Consider the following 19279-nt stretch of genomic DNA (forward strand, 5'->3'; position numbering starts at 1 on the left):
GCGGCTTCGCCAGAGCTCAGGAGCTGCCCCCGCCCCTGAGCGGCGGAGTCCTGGCCGGCCTTGGAAGCCCCCCGGAGCCATCGCCCCACCCCATCCCCATCCTAATGCCCTCCACCTTTGTGGGGACATTTTAACCTTGGAGAGAGGAGGTCTTGCCCTTAACCCCTCGTCCCCCGCCCCCAAGAGGGGAGACTGTCTTATAGAAACCTTGGAAGGAAACAAGATGCCAGGCCTATCCGTGCTTGGAGATCCTACGGACAAGGCCACAAGAGGGACAACTCCAGGTGAGGACCTCACGGCCCTCGGGCCTCCTTTCAGCCCCTGATTAAGCCTTTTATTCCTGGGCCTCAGTCTGAAGTAGACTGGGATCCCAGGAAAACTCAGCCCTCTCATTAAACTGAAAGGGAAACTGAGGCACAGAGAAGAATAGTGATTGGCTAGAGTCACATGGCTAGTTCCTGGAGGAACATAGGCCCGAGACCAGGGAGCCTGGCTTCCTGGCCCCGGGAGATCCTCCTGTTCCTTAACGCTGGAGACTACCGATACATTGTGTTCCTTTCTCCCTTGCCCTGCACCCAGCCAAGGGCCAGGCAGCTCCGCCTCCGAACCAACTGTCTTTTCTTCCCCAGCAACATGCAGATCTTAGGTGGGTTTTCTGGACCAATGGCCTTTCTGGACAAACTTCTGGATCCCATGGACTCCATGACCAGGTTGCTACTTATAAATGTCTGCTTCCATTGAAAGCTTCTTGCAGCCCACCAGCTCTCTGGAACATTCTGGAGTCAAACCTCTCCTAGACTGCCTGCAAGTGTCACTTGGCTTCTGGATGGAAATGTGGCCTGCTGGACACTGGCAGGACTCCCCAGAGCCATGTGGACCCAGCCCCTTGGACCCTCTGCCCAGTCCTGATGACACCTGACAGAGGACAGCATGATGTACTTGGCCATTCTTGAGGAGATGTACAATTTCCAGACAGGTCTCCATTCTGGACCAGGGTTGGGGAGCCAGAGTGGATCTGATCTAGATCAGCATTTGCGGTTTTGTGTATAGCGCCTATCCCTGGAGCCTTGAAGGGTGCTTCCAAGGGGGTACCCAGTGCACAAAGGGGGAAACTGAGGCAGTCTTCAGAAAGCCGTCATTTGCCAAGGTCACAAGGCAAGGCAGTATATTTGTTGCTGAGATTAGGACCCAGAACACTGCCTCCTGACCCCAAAGGCCAGCCTTTGAATGGCACACAAGGTCACTGCGCTGTGTGAGCCAAAGGCATGTTTCAGGATCTGCCATCTCCAGCTGTGGCCGTGGTCCTTTGAGTGACTTCATTCTGCAGTAACCTTCAGCTACCCAAGAGAGATGGCCTCCAAGGAGTTCCCTCTTCAACTGGGCCTCCGAGATTCTCTGAAAGTGGGTGTTTGGGCTAGACTGTGGGGTCCATCCATGGCTGCCTGGGGGACCATGCTGAGAGGATCTTCTTCCTTCCACAAGACTGGAGTTCAGGAAGCTGCAGACAGTAGTTACTTCAGGCGCAGGCTGTGCAGACCACTCAGGATAAGCAGGGGTCTGTTCTGTGCATTTTGGATCCCATCAGACTACTCCAATGGTGAGTCCCCTGATGAAGTAGGTACGGACCTGTAAGAATGGCCCTGGCTGGGTTGGAGCTACAGAGGGAAAAGCCAGTGAACCCGCTTGCTTTCCACTGAGCTACAGCCTTAGGAAGTACTTAATTCCCCAAGTCCATACAGGCTTGGTGTTCAGGGATCCCAGAGCTGAGAAACATGGTCCCCTGGAGACTTCAGGCTCTCTCAGACCCTAGCATTGGGCACATGGGCTCATCCCCCCCTGAAACTGGGTTTCAGCTTTGCAGTATTCAGATTCCAGAGCCTGAGAGGTGCTGGGCCAGGTGGGACCTGGATACAGAGACACTCAGGAAGCCGATAGGGGAGGATGAGCCTTTAAGGCCAAGTGTTCTGCTGGTCTTTCACTTTGCAAGTAGGGAAAGGGAGGCCCAGGAAGGAGAAGGGACTTGCATGGTACCCCCAGTGGGCTGGTGGCAGTTAGGGCTAGAATCCGTGTCTCCTGATCCTCCTGCCTGGGACTCTTCCTCTGCCTTAAACACAATCTGCTGGCACCAACCTGAGCTCACTTCCTCTTCATCTCAGATCTCTGAATCCTTGGCAGAGGAATCCTCAGCCAGGGCTGGGCCATTCAGGAGCTTTCCCCTTCGCCAGATGGTCCTTTCCTCCGCAGCTTCCTGGTGTCCCCTCCTCACCCACACAGTGCTCATCCTTTCCTAGTTCCAGAAGCTTCTCCAGCAACAGGCCAGAACGGCTGCTTCTCTGCTTCTTGCTATGGTTCAGCCAACTGTGGTTGCAACATTTGCAGGAGTGGGCATGTCCCCAGCTCTCTGCACTTGGAGTCTCTTCTTGGTTGCCTCTAGGGTTTTCTTTCTGCCTCTGGCCCAGGCCTGTTGATCATCTCTGAGTTTTAAATCCCTCTGTCTTTCCTGGCCTCTCTTGGGCTGCTCTCTGAAAATGCCTCCTCTGTGTGCCCAGGGCCATTGGGAGTGATCAGCCCACACATCACATCTGCTCCAGGGGTTCTAATGAGCGGATCCCCACACCAGATACATAAGGCATTGGGTATCTGCTGCACCTGTAAACTCCATGTCCCTGGGGACACTCAGGTGATATTAGAGACAAGCATAAATCTGGGTCTGCAGTAGCCTGCAAACCTGGGTAGAAGAGAGAGCAAGGAGAGGATAGTCACAGGGAGCTTTGGGGTGTGGGAAACAGGAGCTGGGATTAAAGATGGGTAAGAACATGGTCAGGTTGGCCTCTAGAAAGACAGCCAAGGATTTCAATTGTTGACTCCTGAAGAGAATACATTGGTACTGGCCTGGATGCTCCTTTCTGCACTTGAGGATGTGAGGATGCCTATTGATACAAGGAAGGGGTCTGAATCCAAATTCTCAGGGTCACTTGGTGTGTATCCCTCAGTTTCCCAGGACTCCACTGATACCTTTATCCCTCTCTTTGGAGATGTTTCAGCCTGGACTGTGGCTGCCTCCATCTAGTACTCATAGACCAAGGATGCAGGAAACACACAGGGCCATGAACTCAACCAAGCCGCTTCTCTATGGTCTTATTCAAAATTATATTTTCCTTAAGATAATGGCCACTCCCATTCCATATCCAACACTTACTCTGTTCCTTCCATGCCTCTGGCCTTGTTCTGAGTGCTTGACAAATCAGTTCACCTAGCTCTTTTCTGTTTATTTGTTTTTGTTTTGTTTTGTTTTGAGACAGGGTTTCTCTGTGTAGCTTTGACTGTCCTGGAACTCACTCACTCTGTAGACCAGGCTGACCTCGAACTCAGAGATCCGCCTGTCTCTGTCTCACCTAAGTCTTGCATCAAGGCCTTAACACAAGTTTTATTATCCTCACATCTCAGTTTAATATTGAGGCATGAAATGGTAAGTCCCTTAACTGACCATTGTCACAGTCTGTAATGGAGGCAAGACTCAGTCCGGTCCTCCCTCCAGGCCCCACCCTCTTGCCTCCCCTGCCTTGACTGTCTTCAGCTCTATGTGAAGATCCTGTATATTCAAATCCCTCTTTTTATCATTTTAGTTTATATTGTGTGCATGTGTGTGGGTAGGTGTGCACCATGGTCTCTGTGTGGAGATCAGCGGACAACTTGTGGGAGTCAGTTTTTCTTACCACATGTCAGTCCTGGGGATTGAACGCAGGTTGTCAGGATTGGCAGCAAGCACCATTACCTGATGAGCCATCTTACTGGCCCCCCATGAGCCATCTTACTGGCCCCTCAATCCCCTCTTAATGGCCCTTCCATTCCGAATATGACAAGCCACCTCCTTTCAGCCTTCTCTTTACCAAGAAAAATATCTCCATTCTTCCCATCATATATATATATAGATATATAGAGAGAGATATAATTACATATACATACATACATGTGTATGTATGTATATGTAATTATACATACCTCGACTGGAGCCTACCCAGGGGGCTCCAGCCGAGGCCAGGGAAGACAGTGACCAACTCCTCAGCAGAACCAAGTCCAGAACTGCCACTGTCACAGCTGGTAAGAGAAGCTCAGGATACCAGGGAACCTGTAGCTGGAGATCTGACCTGATACGGAAGATTTTCTGGAGTGACATTTGAGCCAAGATATTGAGGAAGATGATAACCAGGTGCAGGGAGAGGCGAGGAGCTGTATGTTCACAGGGCTGCAGAGAACAGGACGACAGAAGCTGCCTGTGGCTAGAAGGGGTGGGGCACAGGCAGGGGAGGGGAAAGGTCACTGCAGAACAGTCTGGGAGGAGGTCTGGGTTGCTCCTCACACTTCCTGATGGCCCTGGTGGTTAAAGCCTGAGCTTTGGCCACCTCATCTCAGGTCCATTCCCAGCACAGCTCCTGCAGCCAAATCTGTTGGTTAAAGTGTGTGTGTGTTGGGGCGGGGGGGGGGGGGGGGGGGGGGGACAGCTATTACAGGAACACAGTGCTGCCTTGTGTCCACCTAATTAATGCACCTGTTAGCTTCTACCACCAGGACCCACCACACCTTATAAAGCCTTAGGACCATGCTCCAGTTCATTCCACCCTACCCCACCCACCCAGCACAACCAAGTCAGTCAGTTGGCCACTTGACTCCCAGCAACACAGCTCAAACACACCTCCCTAGGGAGCCCACTGCCAGCTCCCTGGGCTTGGTCTTCCCGTTCGTTTCTTCTCCCAGTACCCCAGATGCTTCTTTCGTGGCAGTCTCTCATTCAGACGGCTTGCTGGCATTGTCTTCTAACCAGTGTGGAGGCTCCACGATGTTAAAGCCAGGCTTATGTCTCCCCCATTGCCAGCATCCACCACAGAGGCTGGCCCCGATTCATCCCTGAGGTGTATGTAGTGAGCATCACCTCCACCCGCTTAGTCCCTGATTCCTGCCCAGGCCTGTGGTGGATGCTGGCAACATGGTGGCAGGGGCTGGGGTAGTAAACAAGGAACAAGCATGATAATTAAGACTGACAAATGCAGCCTCGAGACAGGGGCATGCCTGTAACTCCAGCACTGGGGAGGTAGAGGCAGGAGGACAGGAAGTTCAAGGTCATCCTCCACTATGTAATGAATTTGAGGTTAGGCTAGGATCCCTGAGACCCTGTCTCCAATTTTTTAAAAGTGAAATAAGGAAGAGGCCCAGGTGTGACTGTGAGGGCAGAAGGGATGTGCTAGTCACCCCTAGAAGATCATCGGGGCAGGGAAGAGTTCACCTGCTGAGGAAGATCACAGGCATGAATGTGTGAGGGTCCCTCCTCCTCCAGGCCCACAGATCTAGAGGTCAGGGGTCATGCCCTCCACTTCTGTCTTCATGCCACTGAGGCAATGGGGTCCCTGGTCTGAATTTTTAAAGTGTGTCCTGTGAATTAATTTTTCTCCCCTCCTTGGAGCAGGCCCCTCTATCAGCCCTGTCCTCAAGCCTTACCAAGATATCTTCATTTTCCCCATCCAGGTTCTAGTCTCCCCCTCCTACCCACTCCATCCTTCCTTGTCCCTCACCCCTGCCAAGCCCACTGCCCTGGCTCTGACCGTTCCCATGCGTGGGTGCCAGCGTGTACCCTCTTCACATGAGATTTGTTGATTTCATAATCATAAATAATAAAACATTCTGAGTGCTTCCATGAGTAAGTGGGATTGAGGGAGTGATCTCACAATGGGAAGGAGAAGGGAAACAGCCCATAGAGGAGCAGCTCGATGCTGCACAAGCCAGCACTACCTGAGGGCTAGCTTTCCATTGCATAAGTGGATTGAGGACTGCCAGAGAACCTCCTGGAAAACAGTTAAGGGACTGCAAGTCCACCAATTCAAAAGAACAACATAATAAGAAAATCTAGATTTTTAAAAAGAAAACAAAGAATGTGGAAGCTGAGAAACATGGATTTTAATTCTGAGTTCATCTCATTCTGGCTGTGTGACCCTGAGCAAGTTGCCCACCCTCTCTGGGAAGGTGTATATTCTTCCATTGAGTCAGATTAGAGACATCAGGAGGCCTGGTATCTCATACTATGCTCATTTTTTTCCTGTAAGAAAAATTGGTCTTCTTGTAATAACTTCACTTCCAATATGGGATAACTCATCTTCCCAAAATGTAGTCCCAGAGAGACTGGGGGTGGACTGGGCTAACCTCACTCTTCACTGCCAACTGGAGTTCATGCTGTCGTGGGAACAGGTATGCAGAATCACTTCTGCTTGGGGGAGACTGTACATTCATGGTTACGAAGAGGGCTAGACATTAGTAGTGGCTTCCCAAGTTCTTCTCCCTTAGAAAAGTAAAGAGAGAGTAAAGAGAGAGATGAAGTGACAGCTTGGTTTGTTCTGAGACCAGAGAGCTTTCCAGAAAGAGACAAAGTGATGGGGGGGTTGGGGTAGGGGGCTGTTTCTTTGCCCTCTGCTCTAAGGATGTCAAGCCTTCTCTATCAAGGGTCAGGCAGTAGACATTTTGGCTTGGTGGTCCCTGGTCCCTTCTGCGTTTACCTAACTCTGTGGCTGTGTGAAGACAGGCATCAGCCATAAGTCAACTAATGGGTTTGAATCTGTCCCAGTAAAATTTCATTTGTAAAAAGAAACAGTGGACCAGATTTTATTTGGGGTCATAGTATATAGGTCCCACTTTTGTTCAATGTGGTAAGAGAACAAGTTTCTGTGAGCAAGTTAGGCTTAAAGCATAGCATTGCCTGCACCTTGCTGTATGACTAAGCCATTGTCCATTTCTGATCGTAATTTCACCAACTATATAATGAACAGAAGAATACCAACCATATTAGTCCTGAGAAAATGCCTAAGAGGGGCTGATAGAATGGCTCGGAAGGTTAAGGCACTTCCTGGCAGGCCTGGTGACTTGGGTTTCATCCCTGCCCAGGACCCTGTGATGGAGTGTAAACTGACTCCTGCAACTTATCCTCTGACCTCCACACATGCACACCATGACACATGTGTGTCCCCACCATGATAAATAAATAAATGAAAAAAAAAGTGTCTAAGAGATCAAAGCAAGTCCCTCGGTCCCCTTACTTCATCACTTTCAATGGTGCTAAGTCACCACACAGGCCACATCCTTGCTCGCTAAGGGTGATAGTAGCCTTCTAGGATGGAGATGCATCTTTCAATAGAGTCAGATTCTTGGTCTGTCTTCCCAACCTACAGTCCTCAATGACCCCGTTTCTGGAGCAATTCAAGCACAGGCGGAAACAAGGAATCTCTCTTCCTCTCCACCATCCAGCCATTTGGCAGGGTGCTAGAGTTCACTTGAGGGACCAACATGGCTGCAGTGGCTGGTGGCCAGGCTTTGCAGGAGGCCTTTGAGAGTCGGGCTGGCACTAGAGTCAGGAACAGTAAGCGTCTGTGTTCTCCTAGCCAGCTCTGGTCCCAGCTTTCCTGGAGCCTCCATGGAGCCGCCACAGCTGTGGTCAGGTGGGAACTTGCAGCCCCATTCATTGCATCGTAAAGTTGAAGTTGTCATCTTGTCCTGTCTGCTCAGATGACCTCTGAGTGCCACATCCTTCAGCCACTTTTCATCTCTAAAGCCCTAGCAAGTGGTTCATGCTCTCCCACCTTCCTCTTCCTCTCTTTCCTTTCCTCTCTCCTTCCCTTCCTCATAGACATATTGGTGCAGACAAACACCACATGTACACTGACAGTCCTCTGTCAACATCCTTGTTCCAATTTTTGAGAAAAAGCAGCCAGGAGTCTCCATGATATTCTGAAGAATCAAATCCTCCACCCACCTTCCAACTCCTGAGGAGGTCTTCCTCCTGGAAAATCTCTGAAAAAGATACATCACTTCTTCTCTAATAGGGGTTGAGGGGCGATGTCCCTCTAGAGCCCCAATAAAGCTATGCAAGACAGGAGCAAGGGATCTCATGGCCTGTTCTTGCTATAAAAAGGCCTTTTTCGGAAAAAATAAAGAAAGGAATCAGCCAATCCCTTCTCGATGCCATCACCTCTTCTTGGTGATTTTTCGGGGAAGGAGTGGGTGGGTTTCCATGGCAACAGATGCGAGCTCTGCTCAGTAAAGAAGGGACCTTGATATTTTTCTCTCTCTCATTCTCTCAGTTGTGTGTGTGTGTGTCTGTGTGTATGTGCGTGCTACACATGCCTATGCCCACACCAGCAATTTTTTTTAGAACTAAAGAAAGCCCTTCTCTCAGCTCCCCAAATATGGAGTGATGGAAAACCACTCACTCCTGCAGGCCAGAGAAGATTCGGGATGGTTCCAGAGAAAGGGGAGTGTTCCTGCGAGGTTGTTTTTCTCCACTGCAGAGACTGCATGCAGCAGAGAGGACTTTGCAAATGATTAGAGGCTAAGAGTTAGAAAGAAAGATGCTTGGTGGAGAGGGGTGAGCAAAGGACAGATGGTGCAAAAAAACAACCAGCAAATGGTATCAGAGTGGGCAAGGGACGGAGCACCGGGTCTCGGGAAGCATTTGATCCATACAAACCGTCCAATGCTGTGCGAGAGATCCAAGGCAGGCTCAGATATGGACACAAACACACAGAGAGCTATAAAATAAATGTATGTAAGCACAAAATACAAAACCACATGCAACACAGGAAGGTAGAGACTTAGAAAAACACAGACAGATCAAAACCACAGATGCAGGTACTGGCAAATGTATAGACACACAAGGATGCAGAGCCCAGCTACAAAACACATGCAAACAGATACATGGATGCAGATAGACAAGTATGTCCAGACAGACAGGCTTGGATGCAGACACAGAACATGCAACACAGCTTCAGCCAAGTGTACACACACACACACACACACACACACACACACACACACACACAGACCCCCAAAGCCCCTCTCTCAACTCACTCCTTGCCCACTTTCCCATAACAAAAGGCTGTGATGCCTCCCCCATCTCAGGCTTCCAATTCTGTTCTGCTGCTGCTGCTGCTGCCGCCGCCTGCCGCTTAGGGGGAGAGAGTGGGGTGACTCAGCCAGGCCAGGATGACTCATACTGACAGTATTTTTAGCAGCGGCCAGGAGCTCTCTAGCGTGCCAGCCACCCCCCTCCTCCTGCCTGCTATTTCAGAACCGTCACTGGTGATATAAATAGCTCTTCTCCCACGGCCTGAAGCTGCTGCCAGGCTATTTTTGGTTCTGCACAGTTAAAAATAGTTTCGTGGAGGTGGGAGGCAAGAAGAGTGGGAGCTGGCCTAGGGAGAGGAGACATTGGGGGCACACAGAGCTTCTCAACTTGAATCAGAGTAGTCAAACTAGGGTGATCTCTCCTCTACCCCCTCCCGTGTTCCTTTCTAGACCCTTCTCCCCTTCCGAAGTTCCTTATCCCTAGTCCATTCTTGTGGAAAAAAACAAGGAGTCCTTCCTTAAGCCTAATTCTCTTTCCTAGATCAACTATTTCCTACATCCCAGAAGTTTTGACCCCCACCCCTGTAAATAGCCCATATACATTCTCAGGGAAAAGGATGGCAGCTGCATCCTGTCACCCTCGTTCATCCCTTGATGTAACAGGCAGGCCATGGCCAATCTGATTGGCAAGGCAATATTCAGCACCATGGACAGTGGCCACCATCCCGGTGTTTTCCCAGGGCTGCTCAAACTGCTTGGGAAACCAGCAGGACCCAGCAGAGAGACACAACTTATGGAGGAGATACCAAGAATGTCTGCTAGCCAAGGCTTAAAGCATCTGTCTGTGAGGAAGACAGGCTAGGGATGAGCCTCAGTGATAGAATGCTTGTCCAGCATGCGCAAAGCCCCGGTTCCATCCTCAGCTCTAAGAAACAAAGAAATCCACTTGCCACGTGATGATTTAAGTAGATGCTTTCGATCTCTACCAAAATGGCACAAACCACCAGGAAAGGGTCTCTACAACCATGTACCTCTTCTTTCTCCCCCGTCTCCCCACCCACCCACCTCTCACCTTTGGCATCTCTAGGGATTGAACTCAAGCCTTGAGCATGCTAAAAGCGTGCTCTACTACTAAGTCATAGTCCCATTCCTGAACGCACTCCCTTCCAGCACCCCTTCTCCTCCTCCACATTGCTTCTCTTGCGACCACCCCTTTCCATGAAGAATGGGGGTTTTCTTGACCACAAACTTTTCTCTTTGGTGTCAAAGTTCATTTCTACCTCTGTGACTTTCTACAGCCAGGGCTATCCCTATCCCCTAGCTTTTTAAATAGTCTTGTTTGTTTTTTGTTTGTTTGTTTGTTTTCCAGCCCTAAAAGTGTTTTTACACATTCCTACTCTAAGTGAGATTTCAGGCAAAAAGTTTCCATAGACCATCGCTTTCTCCTTTTATGAGGTTGTGGGATAAAAAAGGGCACCCATCCCCTCCGTAGAGAGCAATCATATATAGTGACTAGAGAGAGGGGCAGTGTGACGCAAAGGCCACCCTATGGGGGTAAGCCGGACCAAAATAGATAATTAAACCAAAGGTGCAGTTTTCAGGGGTTTAGGGGTCCACAAATTCCCAACATTCAGTGGAGGAAGAAAAAAAAAAAAGGAAACACACACACAAATACGCACACAAACACACACACACACAGTGGAGAGTAGAAAGGCAGAACGAGGAGCCTTGGAGCTAAAAATGGAGCAAGAATTGAAGGAAGATGGGAAGGGGAGCCTGGCAGAATTAAAGGGTCTTGGGTAGGTGCAGCAGTCACGGAGGCTCAGCAGACCCTGGCTTCTTAGCTGCCTCCCCCTCTTCCTCGCCGAAGCGGTGGGGGGAGCTCTCCGGAGCAGTGCGGAGGCCGGTTGGCCCCGCCCGCTGCCGCCGCCGCCGCCGCAGCCGCCGGAGGATTCCTGTCCTAATATGGAGCTGGGATTCCCCCAGCCCCGCCCCCGCCCCCAGCCCGCCGGAGAGACTGGGGCTCGCAAGAGGGCGGGGGAGCAGCTCTTCTTGGGGGCTGGCAAGCGGGAGAGGGTGCAGGGAGGCCTAAATGTAGATCCAGATCCTTACTAGGCCCTGGGTCCTTGCCTCAGTTTCCCCCACAGGTGACTAAGGGTAACTAATAGAGGAACGAGGACCACAGAGGTGATGTTTGTGTCCCTATGCTGCCCTGGATACATGCTCAAGGCCGAATTCAGCTGGTCTCTTCCCCACAGGAATACCATTCCATCCTAGAGATTTAGACCCTCAGGCCAGGGCTTGGAGGGGAGGAAGGAATTATTTATTTGAAAGTGGCTAAGGGATTTTCAGATTGAATAGACCCCAGCAAAGACCTCCGGTTGTGACCTACCCCCTTCCCCAAACCTAAGGAAAGTTCCTCATGTGACTTTGACCTTTGCCCGGCAAATAGAGGCAAATTCGCAGAGGTCCCTTCCCCTTCCTATCCTTTGCCTCCTTAGAAAAATCAGTGTTGGTCCCAGCCGGTCCTAGGCCTTTTGCAAACTCTCCTGCCAAGGGCTTCAGCCCACCCTAACCCGTGCACTGTTCCCCCTCTCAATAGAATACAATGGGAAACCTGGGTCCCTGCACTCCACGCCTGGCTCTGCACAGCTCTCGCCAGCCAGCCCCCTCCGCAGCCTCCTTCTCCCCCCCCTCCCCCGCCCCCTCCCTCTCCTGTTCCACGTCACAAGATGACGTAGGAAGCCAGGGAGGGAGGAGGAGCGCCCCCCCTCCCCAGCCAGTGGCTCCCGCTGCAGCTTGCTTTAGCCCAGCCTCCCGCCTCCCGCTCCCCCCTCCGTCTCTAAAACGAGCCCCCCACGCCTGCCAGGAGCTATATAAGGCGGATCGAGGCAGGCGAGGGGGGCAGCGCTGCCGAGCGGAGCCCAGGAGTGGAGCGGGAGCGAGCGAGAGCCTGAGCGAAAGACTGAGAAGCAAGCAAGAGGAAGCCTCCGGTGCATCGGAACAGGATCGCAGGTGCTCGGGAGCCGGAGCTGGAGCTCCACAGCCGGCAGTCATGTACCGATCCACCAAGGGCGCCTCCAAGGCGCGCCGCGACCAGATCAACGCCGAGATTCGGAACCTCAAGGAACTGCTGCCGTTGGCTGAAGCGGACAAGGTCCGGCTGTCCTACCTGCATATTATGAGTCTTGCCTGCATCTACACTCGCAAGGGTGTCTTCTTTGCTGGAGGTGAGCAAGCTTGGGCTACCGGAGACCAGAGCTGACAGGGACCAGGGATGGAGGAGCTGAGGGAACGCGCTGAAACTGCCGCTTGTCTAGGATAGCGTTCTGGAAGACTGTGGAGAGAAGGGACTTGAGGGGACTCGGGACTTGCTACTTTTTCTCCTGAGTTCGGTCTAGACTAGCCTGAACGATGGTCCTAGCACCAGATTTGTGGGAGATGGAGAGCTAAAACAGAATGGTCCAGGTTCCCATTGCCTCAGAGGCATTCCAGGAATCCGGGGAGTGGACGGAAGGAAGCCTGGCAAGCTGCAGGGAAAGCCTGCAAAGGCAAAGTCTGGGCAAGAGCAGCATGTGCTAGGAAATGCTTAGAGGGTCTTTCCACGCTCAATGGGGCGCTGTCCGAGGTTCTGAAACCAGCTCGCTTACATGCTGCTGTCCGCGGTGCTTAAAGCAGCCGTCTTTTTGCAAAGAGTGCTGTCCGCGGTGCTGAATTCCAATCCCTCCGGGAGAGCTCTGTCCACAGTGCTGACAACTCAGGGCTGCTGAGGTTCCCGCAGGGTTTGGAAGTCTGAGGGCTTCCGGGCTAGATTGTTCTAGCAACAGGTTTTCTGGCCAAAATCCACAAGCATAGGGTCAACAGGTGTTTTCAGAGCTAGGTCTGTGAGAATTTCCTGTGTCTGCTCTGAGACTCAGATGATGCTCTCCTCATTTGTTGTGTACCTGAGTCTTATCCTGACACCACAACCTCTCACCCTACAGGTACTCCTCTGGCTGGCCCCACGGGGCTTCTCTCAGCTCAAGAGCTTGAAGACATCGTGGCAGCACTACCTGGATTTCTGCTTGTGTTCACAGCTGAGGGGAAGTTGCTGTACCTATCTGAGAGTGTGAGCGAGCATCTAGGCCACTCTATGGTGAGTACTGAAAGTCTTTGCATCTTAGGTTGTGGCATATGTGGGATAAATGAGCTTTCCACTACTGAGACACTGGAGGTGTGGGGGGGAGTCTGCCCTGAGAAAAGCTGTTGGTCACAGGCTGGCTCCTGCTGCCTTCACTAATGATCACCTCTCCTTTCATTCTTCTAGGTGGACCTGGTTGCCCAGGGTGACAGTATCTACGACATCATTGACCCTGCTGACCATCTGACTGTTCGCCAGCAGCTCTCCATGCCCTCTGCTCTGGAGGCTGGTAAGAGCTTCCCCATTCTTCAGTGCGCTCCTCTGCTTCCCTGCTCCAACCATCTACTTCTCCTCTGGTGCCCACTCTCTTAGTCAGTTTTTCTTTTTGTTCACCTAGATCGCCTTTTCCGTTGCCGATTCAACACTTCCAAGTCCCTCCGGCGCCAGAGTGCAGGCAACAAACTGGTGCTTATTCGAGGTCGATTCCATGCTCACCCACCTGGGGCCTACTGGGCAGGAAACCCGGTGTTCACAGCTTTCTGTGCCCCGCTGGAGCCAAGACCCCGCCCTGGCCCTGGCCCTGGCCCTGGCCCTGGTCCTGCTTCACTCTTCCTGGCCATGTTTCAGAGCCGGCATGCTAAGGACCTAGCCCTACTGGACATCTCTGAAAGGTAAGCCCAGAGTATTCAAACTCCAGTATGAAAGGCAGGCCAGAAAGAAGGGCACCTTAGACTCTTGACCTTAGATCCAGGACAGGGAGGATGGGGCTTAAGTGGGCAGAGAACCTGGGAGGGAGTGAAGTGCATGTGTGAAGTAAGGAAAACAGAAAGCTGACCTCACCCTTTCCACCTTCCCAGTGTTCTAATCTACCTGGGCTTTGAGCGCAGCGAACTGCTCTGTAAATCATGGTATGGACTGCTACACCCTGAGGACCTGGCCCACGCTTCTTCTCAACACTACCGCCTGTGTGAGTGTCCTGAGAGGCTGTGGATAACACAGGAAGCTGGCAGAAGGCATGGGAGATAGACCAGGAATGGGCTTGGTCCACACTGATGTTGAGGAGACACTGAGTCCAGCAGTTTTGGAGGCTATAGTCAACTTTGGGGTGAGAAGTCAAGGCAATATAGGACAGAGCTAAGAAACACTGAGTGGTAAGGTCAAGGTGGGGAGCCTAGAGATACAGGTTAGGGTAGTCAGAAGAGAAAATTCACGACTCCCTCAGTCCAGTGTAGAGGTGAGAAAGGTGGGTTGTAGGTGGTGTCGCCTGATGGACTTGCTAACCCTGTATCTCTCTTTCTCCCCAGTGGCTGAAAGTGGAGATATTCAGGCAGAAATGGTCGTGAGACTTCAAGCCAAGCATGGAGGCTGGGCATGGATTTACTGCATGCTGTACTCAGAAGGTCCAGAAGGCCCTATTACTGCCAATAACTACCCTATCAGGTAAGCTGTAAGGTGCAGGACAGTGGAGGGGGGAGGAGGAGCTGAGGTCAGCGTGGAGAGAATGCTACTGGGACAGGGACTCTGAAAACAGGACAGCAGCGCCTCACAAGCCACCGCTTCTCTCCTCTCCAGTGACGCGGAAGCCTGGACCCTCCGCCAGCAGCTCAACTCTGAACACACCCAGGCAGCCTGTGTCCTGGGAACCCCAGCTGTGCTACCCTCGTTCCCCGAGAATGTCTTCTCCCAGGAGCAGTGTCCTAACCCACTCTTTGTGCCAGCCCTGGGGCGTCCCAGAAGCACCACCTTCCCCAGGGCACCTGAACTAGGTGTGATCTCAACATCAGAAGAGCTTCCCCAACCCCCCAAAGAGCTGGACTTCAGTTACCTGCCGTTCCCTTCTAGGCCTGAGCCTTCTCTCCAAGCAGACCTGAGCAAGGATTTGGTGTGTACTCCACCTTACACACCCCACCAGCCAGGAGGCTGTGCCTTCCTCTTCAGCCTCCATGAACCATTCCAGACTCACTTGCCCACTCCATCCAGCTCTCTCCAAGAGCAGCTGACTCCAAGCACCGTGACATTCTCTGATCAATTGACGCCCAGCAGTGCAACTTTCCCAGACCCACTGACCAGTTCACTACAAGGACAGTTGACTGAAACCTCAGCCAGAAGCTATGAAGACCAATTGACTCCATGCACCTCTACCTTCCCAGACCAGCTGCTTCCTAGCACTGCCACATTCCCAGAACCTCTGGGTAGCCCTGCCCATGAGCAGCTGACTCCTCCCAGCACAGCATTCCAAGCACACCTAAACAGTCCCAGCCAAACCTTCCCAGAGCAACTGAGCCCCAATCCTACCAAGACTTACTTCGCCCAGGAGGGATGCAGTTTTCTCTATGAGAAGTTGCCCCCAAGTCCTAGCAGCCCTGGTAATGGGGACTGCACACTCCTGGCCCTAGCTCAGCTCCGGGGCCCCCTGTCTGTGGATGTTCCCCTGGTGCCTGAAGGCCTGCTCACACCTGAGGCCTCTCCAGTCAAGCAAAGTTTTTTCCAATACTCTGAGAAAGAGCAAAATGAGATAGATCGTCTCATCCAGCAGATCAGTCAATTGGCTCAGGGCATGGACAGGCCCTTTTCAGCTGAGGCTGGCACCGGGGGGCTGGAGCCACTTGGAGGACTGGAGCCCCTGAACCCCAACTTGTCCCTGTCAGGGGCTGGACCCCCTGTGCTTAGCCTAGATCTGAAGCCCTGGAAATGCCAGGAGCTGGACTTCCTGGTTGACCCTGATCATTTATTCCTGGAAGAGACGCCAGTGGAAGACATCTTCATGGACCTCTCTACTCCAGACCCCAATGGGGAATGGGGTTCAGGGGATCCTGAGGCAGAGGTCCCAGGAGGGGCCCTGTCACCTTGCAACAACCTGTCCCCAGAAGATCACAGCTTCCTGGAGGACTTGGCCACCTATGAAACCGCCTTTGAGACAGGTGTCTCAACATTCCCCTACGAAGGGTTTGCTGATGAGTTGCATCAACTCCAGAGCCAAGTTCAAGACAGCTTCCATGAAGGTGAGTCCAGCGTAATGTCCAAGAGCTCCTTTCCCTGTCCTTCCAATCAGATGTTGGGTAGATTAGGTAAATCAGTTCCACTCTCTGAACCTCTGTTTTATTAAGAGGACAATATCATCTATTGGTAGAGGAAGGTAGTGAGGGTAAGAACAACGTCAGACTTTGTGTGATAGATTAGTAAAGCTGGTGGGCAGGGGAGGTGATATGGGATAAAGTGATGGACAGTGGCAAAAGCTTGAAAGTTTGTGAGGGACCTAGACCAGTCACCACCCCTCTTTTATAGATGAAAATAATCCAGGCCCCAGAGTTAAGAAACTTTTCTTAAGTCATACAAAAATGGATGGAAGTTGATGCTTCCCCTAAGCGGGATGCAGAGCAACAGTCGGTAGAAGTTGGTAGCTCCATCCCAGTGGCCCTGTGCTGTCTGTCTAAAGCTGCAGCCACAGTTCCCTTCCATTTGTCCACATTGCCCCCTGGCTGCTGACTCTCAGGATCATTTCCTACTCGCCAGCACATTTGAAGCCCATGTTATATATCCACATTGTACCACAGCCTGAGCCCAAGGACCCTTTTTCCTAATAGGCTTAACTGACCTCTCTCTCTCTCTCTCTCTCTCTCTCTCTCTCTCTCTCTCTCTCTCTCTCTCTCTCTCTCTCTCTCTCTCTTCTTTCTCTCTCTCCTGCAGATGGAAGTGGAGGGGAACCAACGTTTTGAATAAGTCTGTGACTTAACGTCGTCAAGTATGGCATATTGTCATCAAGACGTGGAGCCGCTCTCCACCCCCCCGGGACTGTTGGGGGGATTCTGGGGGCCAGAGGGGGATATATCTGATTCTCCAGGCCCTGAAGGATTTAGGGGGGAGGGGGGAGGGTAAGGGAGGGGAGCAACTTTTTAAAATCAAGGGACTTCGAGCGATCCCAGTTTCCATTTCAATCTGTATTCACTCGTAGTGAGCTTTCCTTGAATGGATTTCAAGCGGAGACTGGGGGAGTCTCACTTCCCCACCGCGCTGCCCCACGGGCCTGGGCCAGTTCTCCACTCCTAGGGGCCAAGCCACCTCTGGGTTTTGGTGGGGGAAAGGCATGGCCCACCTGGGGCTAGCCTGTGCCCTGAGGGGCTCTTGACACCCACGTAGAATTCTCTACAAAGCAGTAACGGGATTTCAATTCCGACGGACTCTGCCGCCCTGGCGGCCCTTCCTGTGACTTTTGCGCCCCGCGCCTGGGGTGGGGGGCGCGAAGAGACGCTACATTCCTTTCCGATGGAGGAAGGCAGACCTGCCGTCACACGTGTGCTTGCACGAGTGCGTGTACCTGGTGCGGGACTCACCCGGCCGCCAGACTGCCTGGGCTTGCCCAGGTGGCCACCTCGTGGTGCTGCGGTGACTTTGTAGCCAACTTTATAATAAAGTCCAGTTTGCCTTTTTGGTACCTCTGGTGTCCTGCTCTACTGTGAAAAGGGAAGGGTGGGGAGGAGAAAGCATGAGGAGCCCAGATAGGAGCCCTGGGGCGGGAGACGTGGGCTGACCCTCCTCTAAGTACTGACATCTCTTCATGAACTTGTCCATTTCTCCATTGGCTCTGAACCTTCAGTGTGTGGTCCACACTGTGCTAAAGACTGAGCATTTGTCTGAAGCAGATGCTACATTGAAGACACTGGAGTCTTTGCTCTGCCCTGGGTTTACAGTGTTCACGGTGTAATGGGGAGCAGAGGGCCTGGGGGTAGACAAGAGGACCGAGCTTGGCATTGGTCGTGGATACAGGTTTAAAGTTTCTGGTCTTTTCCTGCCCAGTCTTGCAGGATACTGATTTCCTTGCAGAGTCTTCTTAGATCTTTACATTGGAAGCTGTAACCTGTTATCCTCACGTAGGGCTTTCAGTTAGCAAATATCTAAATCACTGTGATAAAGCTCCATTTCACTGACAAACCAACTAGATGATGGATGTTTCCTCCCACCCAGTGAGAGGTGAAGGTGAGCAACATCCACACACATCCCCAGTCTTGGCTGTTCTCTCAGCTCTAAAAGCCATCTCATCAAGGAATCCCCAAGAAGGGCAGTGTTGGTTGGAGCAGGGGCCCAAGTAATCCTCTCCTTTGACCCCTCCCCAAGTCTGCAACGTAGAACAGAGTTGTCACAAGTCAGTGGAGGAGAAAATTTCAAAATATGGTGTTTGGCTCCAAACTCAAAGGCTCAATAGCCACAGGGTGCAGTTAGTGGCGGACAATGAAAATCAGGAGGTAGAAAGACCCGGATTCGTATCATACTCTGATGACTTAATTTTGGAGTGGCCTAAAGCTTCCACTTTGTCACGGGTAAAGTGGGGGCAGTGACAGAAGCAGCAGCCGAGAGACACTTTAGGACTAGACAGAAGACTCTTCCAACCCAAGAAGTGCAGAAAAGACTCAGGTTGTTCTGACCTACAAGGCAGAGTGACTGGAGACTTAGCCTCTTCTTCAAGGGGAGGATGACAAGTCCAGGCTCCAGTCTTTCCGCAGAAACACAGAAGCACAGCCCTGAAAACCGGCCTAGCCTCCTCTCATTCCAAAGCCCAGCTGCAGAGCCAGGCCCTTCAGAAGGGCCCTCCCTTACAGAAAGGAAGGTGTTCACAGGGACCTGCCACCCTTCCCCTCCTTTGAGGGGTGTGTGGTGGGGCCAAAAGCTGCACTGTTATCCCCAAGAGGACCCTGACTTCGCTCCGTTCCCTCCTCAGCACAGGGACAGTGAGGTGGCGAGGTGGATAAAGGTGTTTGTGCCAAGCTGATGATCTGTACTTAATCCTTGATGGAAGGAAACAACGGACCTCTGAAAACTCCTCATATTTCTAATGCACTCCAGGACACACTCAGGGCTGTGTGCATACACACACACTCGCACACACACCACACACCACACACACACACACACACACACACACACACACACACACACACACACAGTACATATACACTACACACACACACTGAACACATACTACATACACATTACACACACACATACACACTACATATACTACTACGACTAATAACTAAAAATTGAAGACATAGGAGTGAATTTAGGAAATGAAACTTCCGTGAGAAAAAGAAACACTTCCCTGATATTTGGCAGCAGGTGACAACAGTGTATATTCTGTTTGTTGTGTATTTCTTGTTTATTTTGCCTTTGAGTTTTTTGTTTGTTGTAGCAGGCCCCAGCTAGCTTGGAACTTGCTATATAGACCAGACTGGCCTTGAACTCATAAAGATCTACCTACCTTTGCTTCCTGAGCACTGAATT

At 51.7% G+C, this 19279-nt stretch overlaps 1 protein-coding gene and 1 long non-coding RNA gene across 4 annotated transcripts; one reads left to right on the plus strand and one right to left on the minus strand.

The window, feature by feature from the left end:
• The first annotated feature begins 6 nt into the window (after nucleotides 1–6).
• Nucleotides 7–17435, plus strand: Npas4 (neuronal PAS domain protein 4). 3 transcript variants are annotated; one of them, XM_052762943.1, is made up of 10 exons: nucleotides 7–284; nucleotides 630–1597; nucleotides 11753–12113; nucleotides 12867–13018; nucleotides 13190–13292; nucleotides 13401–13674; nucleotides 13861–13970; nucleotides 14308–14443; nucleotides 14576–16005; nucleotides 16691–17435. In XM_052762943.1, the coding sequence occupies exons 2-10, from the start codon at nucleotides 1595–1597 to the stop codon at nucleotides 16717–16719; spliced, it is 2598 nt and encodes an 865-aa protein (XP_052618903.1). In that variant the 5' UTR covers nucleotides 7–284; nucleotides 630–1594; the 3' UTR covers nucleotides 16720–17435. The 3 variants fall into 3 exon arrangements, with proteins under 3 accessions (XP_052618903.1, XP_052618902.1, XP_052618901.1); XM_052762942.1 differs by having other exon boundaries at nucleotides 7–1597; XM_052762941.1 differs by lacking the exons at nucleotides 7–284; nucleotides 630–1597 and having other exon boundaries at nucleotides 11492–12113.
• On the minus strand, nucleotides 5932–9000 carry LOC128125491 (uncharacterized). Its single transcript, XR_008223172.1, has 2 exons — nucleotides 8887–9000; nucleotides 5932–6328 (listed from the first exon to the last, which is right to left on the minus strand). It is a non-coding gene; the product is annotated as an uncharacterized LOC128125491 (long non-coding RNA).
• Nucleotides 17436–19279: the final 1844 nt, after the last annotated feature.

Source organism: Peromyscus californicus, unplaced genomic scaffold (genome assembly GCF_007827085.1).
Source record: "Peromyscus californicus insignis strain IS unplaced genomic scaffold, ASM782708v3 Scaffold_4__1_contigs__length_199733344, whole genome shotgun sequence".
In the NCBI taxonomy this organism is placed as follows: Eukaryota; Metazoa; Chordata; class Mammalia; order Rodentia; family Cricetidae; genus Peromyscus; species Peromyscus californicus.

Excerpts from the sequence above, each read along its gene's own strand:
- Npas4 (XM_052762941.1), top strand. The coding sequence starts at position 11,492 with ATGGGAAACCTGGGTCCCTGCACTCCACGCCTGGCTCTGCACAGCTCT. Across the intron at positions 13,293-13,400 it reads GCCCTCTGCTCTGGAGGCTG|ATCGCCTTTTCCGTTGCCGA; the intron begins GTAAGAGCTTCC and ends TTGTTCACCTAG. Across the intron at positions 14,444-14,575 it reads GCCAATAACTACCCTATCAG|TGACGCGGAAGCCTGGACCC; the intron begins GTAAGCTGTAAG and ends TCTCCTCTCCAG.